The following is a 10,423-nucleotide window of genomic DNA, read 5'->3' as shown; positions in this document are numbered from 1 at the left end:
CGGGCCCCTTCCCGGCCCGGCGCCGCTCAGGCCGCCCCCCTCACGTGGAGCTCCACGGGGGCCGCCATTGCCTGACCCCGCCGCCGCGCGCGGCGCGTCACTTCCCGGCGGGGGTTCGGAAGCGAACGGTCTTTCCGCCGCCCCGGCGCTCCGGTTCCGGGGCGAGGCCGGAGCCATGACGGGCCGCGGGTCGCCCAGCCGGTTCCTGGCGGCCGTGCTGCACAACGGGGTCGGCCGCTACGTGCGGCAGCTCCAGCGCCTCCAGCTCGTCTTCAGCCCCAGCGCGGCCGATGCCCGCGGCGCCAGGTACCGCCGAAGGGTGAACCCCACCTGTGACCTTGGGGGGGGGGGGGGGGGGGGAGGTGATGGGGACCTCCACCCTCTCAGGCTAATGGGAACCCCCCACCACCCCCCCCCAAAAAAAAAAAAAAATAACAAACAACAAAACAGGCAGTTCGTGGAGGAAGCGGCGCTGGACTTCGCCCGGCAGCACCCCGATGTCGTTCTCTATGTCAGCCCCCGCTCCTGCCCGGCCCCGCTGCTGCTGGCTGAGTACTGTGAGTGTGTTGGGGGGGGGCACGGGAGAGGGGGGGTTGGGTGGTTTGGGGAGCCAGGATGGGGATGGACCCCCCCCCCCCACACACACACACACCCTGCAGGCTGCCCCCCTGGGGCAGGAGGAAGGGAGGGGGGGGGGGGGGTGCGGGTTGGGGGACACCCCCCGGCCTGAGCTCCTTCCCCCCCACCCTTCCTCCCCGCAGTGAACGGGACGGTGCGGGAGGAGCTCATCGCCAGCAAGACGAGCGAGGAGATTGTGCAGCTGGCCACCAAACTGGCCGGCCAGTCCGGCCTGGACATCATCCGCATCCGCAAGCCCTTCCACACCGCCAACCCCAGCGTCCAGGGCCAGTGGCACCCCCTCACCAACAAACCCTCCGCCCTCACCGTCCGGGGGCCCCGCCTGCAGCCCCAATAAAGCCTCTGCCCCCCCACCCCAACGCCTGCTGCCCGCAGAGACACTGCCACACCACATCCAGACAGAGCCGCGTTTATTGCTGGGGGCGCGGTGGGCTGTGCACGAGGGGTGCTGGACACAGAGGGTCATGCCCTTCCTTTGGGGGGGTGTGGGGGGGGTGGGCTTGGGAGCAGCTCGCCCCAACTCTTACAGCAAAAACAAGGGTGGGGGCAGGATGGGAGAGACCCGGCGTCCAGCTCTTGCGTTTTCTCACTAAGCCTCGCTCTTCTGGGGCAGGGGCAGCCGGGCTCCAGCCCGTTAGGGACCCCGGGGGCTGCCACCCTCCTCCTGCCCCCACTGCAGGGCTGAGCTCCAGGCGATGTTCTGATCCTGGAGGCCCCAGCGTGGAACACAGTGGGGAAGATGCACACCCCAGCAAATTTGTCCCTCGCTGCCTTCTCCGGTATCACGTCTGTCCCTGGGGTGTGAGACGCTTTTGTCACCCCAGTCCCTCGGGTTCCCCCAGGAGGCGGCAGGAGCAGAGGTAGTTGGGGAGAATTAGGGACAGTGTCTGCCCCTGGAAAGTGCCATGAAGAGCAGGAGGCCCCAGAGGGAGGCAGGCCCCTGTCCAGGGCTCCTCCTCCTCACTGTGCAAGGATGTTTCCCCTCCCACATGTTGTCCCATGGGGGCCTGAACCCCAGTTCTCTGACAGCACCAATGGTGCCCAGGGCCGTGAGGGCACTGTGGACTTCGGGAGGGAGGATGCAGGTGCTGCGCTGGTCCCTTGCCACGCTGCAGGGCACGGCCGTGGCTGCTGGTGCGTCTTGCTGCCTGCTGCTGCGCTCCACTCTTCCCCTGCAGTGCCCTGAGGAGAGGGGGCAGAGCCCCGTCAGGGCTGGAGGCCCCATGGGTGCCACCTCCCCGGGTCACCCAGCCCTGCGTTTCACCTGGGGGCAGGTGGTGGGGGCTCCAGCAGCTGCTCCGGGACATTCGGGGGACGTGGGCTCCTTGCCCTGGATCCATCCCTCACCAAATCATCCTCTCCCGCAGAGGAAACCCTGGGGGGGCAGACATGGGAGAGCACGCAGGGGCTGGCAGCCACCAAGGCCGCCTTCCCACAATGGGAGATACATCCATGGCCCCTCTCTTGCCTGTGAGTGGGCAGCTGGGGGAAAACAACCCCCAGCCCCACACCGGGAAGGGACCCCACACCCTGCGAGAGACGCAGGCGCTATGGCAGCCCCCGGCCCCTTTTCCTGCTCCTCACCCACCTCTCAGCAGCTGTCCGGCTCCTGTGTGCCGAGGGATGCCCAGCGGGGCAGGCCGAGTCCACGTGTCCACAACAGCATCTCTCTCTCACACCTGGACAGACAGACAGACAGAAACTCTCCCACCCCCCAGCGTCCACCTTCAGCCAGGCGCCAGCTCCTGCCTCCAGCTCGTGGCCGCCATCAGTGGGTTTTTATACATAAATAGAGCTCCCAAATTTAAATAGATTCTTTTCCTTTTTTTCTGTACAGCAAGTCTCAAAAGTGAGTGAAAAGCCGAAGGAATGGCCAAGTCCGGGCCCGGCCCGGCTCTGCCATCCAGGAGGTAGTTTTGCCTGAGTCTTGTGACGCTGCTGGCCAGGGGTAGGAGAAGGGGCCCGAGGGGAGGAGGGTCCCGCTGGCAGGACGCCCACCCCCCGGCCCCTACACGGAGCTCTCATCCAGCTTCTCCACCAGCTGCGTGTGTTTCCGCTTCTCCAGGATCTTGCTGAGCTCCTCGGTGAAGGACGCGCTGTAGAGCGGCGAGGCCAGCGGCTCCTCCTGCTGCTGCAGCAGCATGTAGCTGTTGCCGTTCATCTTGCGGAGGACATTGGGCAGAGCCCCCACGCCGTTGGTGAGCTCGGCTGGCAGCGGGGGCGGCGGCGGCAGCGGGGGCGCGGCAGCCGGCAGCTCCTTGACCGGGGAGGTGGCAGCCGTGGGCGCCTCGCCGGGAATGATCTGCAGGCAGCCGTCAGGGTAGGCGAGCTCTTCCTCCTCCTCCTCCTCCTCCCGGCGACTCTTGCGCAGGCAGTTGGCCGAGACGGTCTGCAGCTCCACGCCGGCTGGCCGCGGCTCCCCCAGGACGTACTTGCCCTTGCGCTTCTCCAGGCAGGACACGTAGAGGAGGACGGTGCTGAGCACGGCGCACAGCACCACCAAGGCGACGATAGCGGAGACATAAGCCACCTTCACGTCGCCGGCCGCCTGGCTGGCGGCGTGGGGCCGGGAGGCGGCCGTGGGGCCGCGGGGCAGCTCGGGCAGCACGGTGAGGCTGTAAGCGGCCAGCAGTGTCCGGAGACCCCGTTCTTCCCCATAGCAGCGGTACTCGCCGCTGTGCCGGGGCAGCGTGTCCGTCACCAGCAGCCCGTCCACCCCGACACGCAGCCGGTCCTGCCCCGCGCCCGGCACCTCGCTGCCGTTCAGCAGCCAGACGGCTCGTGCCAAGTTGGAGCGCTGGTCGCAGGGCAGCAGCACGTCGTCCCCTTGCAGCACTGTCCGGTTCTTCCACAGCAGGGAGCCTGCGGGGACACGTGCCTCGCACCCATCCTGCCCACCCAAAGGGATGCTGGCATCCCCCCCTGGGGTCCCGAGGGGCGGCGAAGACTCACCGCGCCCGGAGCCGCTCCGGCATCCCTCGTTGCCACCCTGAATGTCCTGCACCAGCCCTGTGCTGCAAGACACGGGGTGGGGGGGGAGGGTCTTCAGCCACACAGCCCACCCTTAGGGGGTCACGGCCACCCGCAGAACCACCACCAGATGCCAGGCCCTTCGGGGGTGACACTGGGGTGACTTTGCCATGGGGCGACGTGCAGCAGCGTGGGATGGGGCAGGTGGAAAGCTCATGGGGACCCCGCCAGGGATGGGTGGCCTGTCCCTACCTGTCTGCGGTGGCGATGGCGCGGCAGGCCCTGCTGTCCCAGGCACAGTAAGGGTCCCGGGCCAGGATGCAGTCGTAGCAGGAGGCGTACCTGGCGCAGGAGGCCAGGGGCACCTGCAGGATCCCGCTGGCTGCCCCCACGTACAGGCTCCTCTGGGGGGAAAGGGCTGGCTCAGCACTGCCCTGGCATGGCGTGGCTGGGCTGTGGAGTGCCCCGTGGTGCCCAGAGATCCCCCAGCCCCACAGCACAGCTCTCCCTTGCTGGGGCTGCACAGGGAAGTGCCCCCAACTCCAGTCGGTGCCAACGGCTGCAGCTGGCACCTGGCAAGGAGGTGGAGGTTCAGGCTGGTCCCTTTCCCCAGGCTGCCCCACTGGGCTCCGGCACGTATCCCAAGCTGGGGTGACCCAGGAGTCATGTCCCCGCTTTCCTCCAACCAGCCCAGTGGCAGCTTCGCAGCACAAACATGCCCTGTGTGCCGTGTTCTCCCGTTTCTACCCCTCACCTGGGCATGGGAGATCACCAGGCTCTCCACGGGCTGCGGGTCCCTGAACACCTGCACCTCCTCCACGATGTGGAGGCCAGAGCCCACCACCACAGCCTTGTGGATCCAGCCGTCACCTGGAGAGCAGAGCAAGGGGTCAGGAAGAAGCGTGGGGGGTGTGTCCCCCCCACCCCGACCAGCAGAGACCCGGCAAACTCATCGTGGGCTCACCCGTCCCCATGAAGAGCACATCGTAGGAGTGGCCGTCGAGGGCCCTCACCCTGTCCACGGCCAGCCGGCTGTACGCCACGCTCTTCTTCACCAACAGCGGCTCCCCGCCGGTCGGCTTCACCTCCTCGAACATGAGCGGGTGCAGCTTGACAAAGTCCAGGACGCTGTTGGGCAGGTCCTGCGAGGAGTTGTAGCCCTTCCTGCGGGAGCGGTCCGTGATGCACTGCCCAGGGGAGACAGGGGTCAGGAGGGGGATGTGGCTGCCCCACACACCCCCTGCTCTGCACCCCCAGGCACTCACGGAGCCGGGCCGGGGCTCGGGCACCACACCGTCGTAGCGGGACCACTTGCGAGCCGAGTCCTGGTACTCCATGTAGGGGCCCTCGAAGGCACGTTGCACTGCTGAGATGCTGTAGCGGCACACGGCCGAGGCTTCCATGGTCCTCCTGGGGGGGAGAGCCCCACCTCAGCCTGGGTAGACACACGAGTGCTCCCCACCAACACACCCCTGGGTGCTCAGCACCCGCCTGCGCATCCCCGGTCCCCCCCTGTGCTGCAGACTTTTAGCCCCAGCTGTTTCGGCCGCTGCCTCGCTCACCACTGTGCCGAGAGGGTGAAGGCAGCGTAGAAGACCGTGCTGGCCCAGCCGCCCCCATCCAGGCTGCAGATACTGCGCAGCACCTCGTAGTAGGGGATGTAGCAGACCAGGCGCGCCTTCATGAAGGATGTCCACTTGCGCTGCAGGATCTTCTTCCCCCCCACATCACTCTGGGAGGATGCAGAGAGCGTTTCTGCCCAGGCCAGTGGCGGGGTATGTCCCCCTCTGCCCGTGCCTCAGTTTCCCACAAGGTGCAAGAACGCAGCCCCTGCGCCGGGAGGAGCAGTGCTCGGCTTCCCATGGCTAGAGACATGCCTACCTTGCAGACACGGGCCACCCGGGCCACTCGGGCCACCTGGCTCTTGTCAAAGAAGGATGTGGTCTCCTCTCCTGCCCGCTCCGTGAAAAAGTAGTAGATTTTGTCATCGTCGCCCACAGGGCTGTCCTTGCTCTCCCTGACCAGCACAGAGGCCACGAACTCGGCATCTGAGGGACACGGAGCAATAGGTGGAGACTGGGGACCCACCACGGGACAGGGGATCCCTCCCTGCCTTGGTTTCCTCTCATGACAAACCACACAGGACCCCAGGACCACCCCCAACCCCTGCTCCACACTCCCTGAGGCGATACACGGCATCCCACGGCGGGGTGGGCGCACAGGGATGTCTCACCATTCAGCCAGTGCAGCGGGGACTCCTCTGTCTTCAGCGGCCGCTGGTGCAGGTTCCTCCGGATGTCAGGGAGGCTCCGAAACTCATAGCGCGTGGCCGTGTACAAGCCACCGTCTAGGCAGGGCAGGCACCCATCAGCATGTCCCCCCACCCCGGGGACAGCAGCGACAGTTCAGAAAGCCACCAGCATACCCATGTCCCAGGCAAAGAAGGAAGAGAAGGAGGAGGACCAAGTCCTGGCTTGCTAAGGCCCCTGCACACAGAGCCCACCCGGCTGGGGACCCCCCCAAGAGGGAATTGGGGATGGGGCCAGGGTTGGTGGCATCCCGCACGTCCCCGCCAGCGCTGGGAAAGGTGCTGCTTACCGACAATAAGGCCAGTGTAGCCACGGGCAGGGTCATAGGGGCACTTCTCCTTGCCTTCCTCAAAGTGGGACGGCAACGTGAACATGTCGGCATCCTTGAGGAGGACAGGGGACCGAGTTAGACAGGAGGGGACAGACTCACCTCACCTGCCAGCCCCAGGCTCTGCAGAGGCTGTTAGCTCGGATAGTGATGCCTGCAGCCATGCCCTTGTCCAGGCAATACAACCCCCCCACCCCGGCACCCTCCAGCTGGTCAGAAAACACACGGACAGCCAGAGCCCCCAGCCAAAAGTGGGAAGAGGGCTCAGGGGGGAAGGGGAACCCTGGCACCCCACTTTGGCACCAGGCAGGATCCAGCCAGCGCAATCAATGCTCCTGGGCCGTGCCTGGCCAGCAGACACTGCCCAGCCGGGATGGGTCCCCCCGGGCGATGTCCCCACCATGGCAGGAGTTATTTTCTTTGGGGTTTACAGTTCAAAGTGTGTTAAATAATGACGAGGCCCTTCCAGCTTGGCAGCTCCTCTGCCTGACTCCCAGGGCGTGTGATGGCCAAACCGGACTGGTGGCATGGCCATGGGAATGGGCACAGCCCCTCCAGGGTTCCCTGGACACACTGGGGACACAGCCCCAGGCCCCTCTGCCCGTCAGTTCAGGGAGGGTGGTGGGCAAAGGGCAGCTGAGTCATAAGGAGCAATGGTACAGGGGTGAAAATCCTGCTGCTGGGGGATGTGGCTGCCCCCGGACGCTCTGCCATGAGTCATGGCCACGCAGGGACCCCCCTGGCCTGGCCCAGGAAATCCCTGGGGAGGGGCCGCTGAGTCAGCCCTGCCACCGTCACCCTCCCTGCCACCGTCACCCTTCCCAGGCATGCTCGCCACTGGCCAGCAGCCAGTCTGCAGCCCCTGCTTTGGGAAGGGACCCTGCACTAACAGGGGCTGGGGACCAGCTCCAGTGCTGGCATGTCCCACCCCACTTGGCCCCGCTGAGCCCACGTGTCCCTCCCACGGCACCAATCCTCTCGCTGTGGGGTCAAAGTCCAACCCCAGCACCAAGGTGGGGACTTTGGGCACCTGCGTCATGGTGGCTGCGTCCCCAAACCAACCCACCCCAGCCTGGAGGTCTCTCGCCTCCCCCTCGAGCCAGGGAGGGACTGGGACAGGGGCAGAAAGGGAGCAGAGCTGCAGGTGGAGATGGTGGGAGAGGACGACGGCTGCGCCACCCCAGGGTGGCAGGGTGACAGGGTACAGGTGACAGCCGTGGGGCTGAGCGGTACTCACGATGGCAGCGCAGAGAGGGTGGAAGGCGTAGGTCCCACAGGCGTAGAGGTGGGTGCTGTTCAGCCTCTGCAGAAACCTCACGTGGTTGAAGCACTCGGTCTGTGGAGGGGGAGGACAGACGTCACCACCCAGGGAAAGCGGTGGTGTGTCCCCCCGGCACCCACCCACCTGCTCTACCTTGTTGTTTTTGCCCTTCTGCAGGCAGTCCATCTGCTTCTCCGGGGAGGCTTCCCAGTGGATCTGCAAGGGGAAGAGGGACTGCCACTACATGACCCCCTATCACTGCATGATCCCCCCACCATTGCAGGCTCCAGTCTCTGCCAGAACCGTCAGAGATGCCAAAATCCTCTTATATTTAGAGAGGGGATGGCTGCTCAGAGCACAAGACAGCATTCTGCCCACATCCCCCCAACCCGGGGTGAGAGCAGTCCCACACTCCAACCTGCTGGCAGAAACCTCAGAGCACCCACAAGAACCTGGAGGATCCCGAGGTGTCCTTCTCAGGGGGAGCAAAAGGGTAATGCTTCCTCCCTGCCCCTCATCCTGCCAGGGTGTCCCTGAAGCAGGCAGCTCTGAGCTTGGGGACGTCTCCCAACCACTGTCCCCATGCTGCCCGGCTGGGGAGAAGGACCAGGGGCACCTGGGGACAGCACCTCCAGGCAAGACCTCAGATGGTGAGCGGGAGGGTGAACAGGATAGGGGGGCCACGATTTGGGTAAGGACCAGGCAGCACAGGATAAGGAGGGGACAAGCAGCTGGTGGCAGGCAGAGGCTGGGCTCACCGTGCGGTGGGAGCCGTCGGTCACGTCACTGGAGTTGAGGGCGAAGATGGCCCCCCTGGCACCCACGTAGAGGATGCCCCGGTCGTCCTCCAGCAGCAGGGTGCTGTAGTTGAGGGTGCGCGCACCGAAGCGCCGGACACCCGACAGCTCTGCAAAGAGAACAGGAGGCTGAGGGAGGACCCCGGGGCAGGCACGGCACAAGCCACTGGGAAAAGACAGAGGATGGAGCCAGGAGTGGGTGGGAAGGCACCCACTGAGGTTATCAGGCAGATGGTGCTGGGTGACAGCAGTTACGGCAGGAGGAAAGGAAGAGAGGGTTTGGTAGGAGGTGAAAGGCACTAATTGGGCTCAGGCTCACAGGGGAAATTTTTCCCGCTAATCAAGCTCAGGGGTGGGAGCTGTGACATCCATGGCCAGCACAGACCTGACACGCTGTTTGGGGAACTGCCGGAGGAAGCAAAAACATGCCAGCTATGACCCCAACTCCGAACTGAACCCAACCAGCCCAAAAGGAAGGATGCAAAAAACCTGAACCAAAACTGCTGTGCAAGGGGAGGGTTCCCGCAGCGAGGCTGGGTGCTCCCTGCCCACCGAGATAGAGAAATCACTCAATTTGGGGTGCTGAGAAGTGTGAGGTGGGACTCTGCCCTGGCCAGAGGGACCAGGACCCTCCTGCCACAGGAGGAGAAAGTTCTGTGGGGTTTGGGACCCCAGAGGCAGCTGGGGAGGGAATGACTCCCCCTGAAAGGAGTCATTACCTGAGGAGAAAAGGGCACTCCAGCTGCAATGAAACCCTCTCCTGCCATCGACCACTGAGCTGGGCTTCACTAACAAGGTCAACGAAGTCATGTGGATGCTCCAGGCACGATGACGTTGCGGGGCTGGCTGACACCACAGAGGCTGGAGGCCAAGAGCCCAGTGGCAATTAGAGAAAATCATGGAAGAAAGCTTCCTGATGACTATCTGGACCGTGACAGCCCAGCCCGGGGATGATATCTGACTCAGGACACCCTCCAACGGCTGCTGCACAGGGGTGGGGCCTCGCCAAAGCTAGCTCCCTGCATGCCCTTGTCCTCCCCTGGCTTTTGAGGAGATGCCTTTACCCTGCTCCATCCCTTGGGGCACATTGACTCCAGGCACCCAACATCAGATAGACATGTGGGCTCCGATATCTGGAGCCCAGGGGACCTGTAGCCAGCCCCCCATGCTGAGCACCCTGACTTGGGGGGCTGGCGAAGGCTGGACAGAGTCACGATGCACCAAATCTGGTGCTGGCAAGACCCCAAACCTCACCACCACCACCACCAAGACCCTCACCCCCTTACCATCAAAGGTGACTGTCGTCCTGGGGGTGGCATCCAGGTCGGTGGCAGACCGCCGTGATGGGTAGCCCACCGCCGCCACCACGAAGAGAGCGGTCAGGAGATGGGCCATGCCTCTGCTCATCTTCCCGTGCCCCCGGCGAGGGCAGCCCCCCGGCCCGCTGCTTCCAGGCCGGTACAGCCGACCCTCAGGACGGGCTCCCCAGCTCCACGGGACAAAGCCAGTTGCCAAACCCTCCTGAAACACAAAACGCCGGGTCAGACACTCCTGCTGCCGCCAGCACCTCATGAGCAAGTGAGAACAGGAAGGAGCCAGCTGCACACACGCGTGGACGCTTGACTGGACACGGCCTCAGCCCGGGGATGGCTTCAGGGAAAAGCAAGCCCTTGTTTGCCAAAGGGGAAATCGAGGCACGGCGCAAGGCATTCAGCCTGCAGCCAGCGCAAGGCAGGGAGGGGAATTTGAGCAGAGCAACCCCTCCCCAGGCTCAGCGTCCGCTCGGTCGCAGCAGCGGCAGTCGCTTGGTTCGGTTGCTCGGAGGCTCCTTTTCCTCCAGGTCTGCTCTGGGCTCTTCCCTCCTTCGCTCCCAGTCATGTCCTCCTGCAGCTCCCCGTGACCAAAGGATATGCTTTGGCAGAGCCAGCTGATCCCCCATTGCATTTTCACACCTGAAAAGCAGGCACATTTACCCCCAAAACCAGAGCAGGGCTCAGGACCAAGTCCCTGTACAGGTCTCCTGGCCCACAGAGGTACTCTAAGCCCCGCTCCCCGGAGTGGCTGCTGCCGGATGGGTGGCAAGGGGGGTCCCAGGGAGCCCAAGGGCTCCACTCCTTCC

The 10,423-nt window shown here is 64.8% G+C and overlaps 2 protein-coding genes across 12 annotated transcripts in view; one reads left to right on the top strand and one right to left on the bottom strand.

Moving 5' to 3' along the window:
* The first annotated feature begins 122 nt into the window (after positions 1 to 122).
* MRPL43 (mitochondrial ribosomal protein L43) lies at positions 123 to 992 on the top strand. Its single transcript, XM_042789150.1, has 3 exons — positions 123 to 306; positions 451 to 557; positions 762 to 992. Exons 1-3 carry the CDS (start codon positions 176 to 178, stop codon positions 974 to 976), a joined length of 453 nt encoding a protein of 150 aa, XP_042645084.1. The 5' UTR covers positions 123 to 175; the 3' UTR covers positions 977 to 992.
* A 40-nt stretch (positions 993 to 1,032) lies between these two features.
* SEMA4G (semaphorin 4G) overlaps positions 1,033 to 10,423 on the bottom strand; it is a 29,306-nt gene continuing 19,915 nt past the window's right edge. For 7 of the 11 annotated variants that reach the window (XM_042789130.1, XM_042789118.1, XM_042789108.1 and 4 more), the window contains 13 exons: positions 9,591 to 9,825; positions 8,266 to 8,414; positions 7,661 to 7,723; positions 7,484 to 7,582; positions 6,208 to 6,301; positions 5,843 to 5,956; positions 5,491 to 5,657; positions 5,172 to 5,341; positions 4,875 to 5,019; positions 4,574 to 4,796; positions 4,364 to 4,479; positions 3,862 to 4,013; positions 1,033 to 3,653 (listed from right to left, as the gene is read on the bottom strand). In XM_042789130.1, the coding sequence (XP_042645064.1) occupies positions 2,648 to 3,653; positions 3,862 to 4,013; positions 4,364 to 4,479; positions 4,574 to 4,796; positions 4,875 to 5,019; positions 5,172 to 5,341; positions 5,491 to 5,657; positions 5,843 to 5,956; positions 6,208 to 6,301; positions 7,484 to 7,582; positions 7,661 to 7,723; positions 8,266 to 8,414; positions 9,591 to 9,711 (2,619 nt within the window). In that variant the 5' untranslated portion in view covers positions 9,712 to 9,825 and the 3' untranslated portion in view covers positions 1,033 to 2,647. Of the gene's footprint in view, positions 3,654 to 3,861; positions 4,014 to 4,363; positions 4,480 to 4,573; positions 4,797 to 4,874; positions 5,020 to 5,171; positions 5,342 to 5,490; positions 5,658 to 5,842; positions 5,957 to 6,207; positions 6,302 to 7,483; positions 7,583 to 7,660; positions 7,724 to 8,265; positions 8,415 to 9,590; positions 9,877 to 10,423 lie in introns of those variants that run through there. The other 4 variants (XR_006164980.1, XR_006164981.1, XM_042789102.1 and 1 more) reach the window with 4 other exon arrangements.

Source organism: Tyto alba, unplaced genomic scaffold, assembly GCF_018691265.1.
Source record: "Tyto alba isolate M040663 unplaced genomic scaffold, T.alba_DEE_v4.0 Super-Scaffold_1, whole genome shotgun sequence".
In the NCBI taxonomy this organism is placed as follows: Eukaryota; Metazoa; Chordata; class Aves; order Strigiformes; family Tytonidae; genus Tyto; species Tyto alba.
The sequence above is the reverse complement of the archived record's forward strand: the minus strand, read 5'-3'. Positions and strand labels throughout refer to the sequence as shown.

Coding starts and splice junctions, on each gene's coding strand:
- MRPL43 (XM_042789150.1), top strand. CDS start 176: ATGACGGGCCGCGGGTCGCCCAGCCGGTTCCTGGCGGCCGTGCTGCAC. Junction 307..450: donor GCCGATGCCCGCGGCGCCAG/GTACCGCCGAAG, acceptor ACAACAAAACAG/GCAGTTCGTGGAGGAAGCGG. Junction 558..761: donor GCTGCTGCTGGCTGAGTACT/GTGAGTGTGTTG, acceptor TCCTCCCCGCAG/TGAACGGGACGGTGCGGGAG.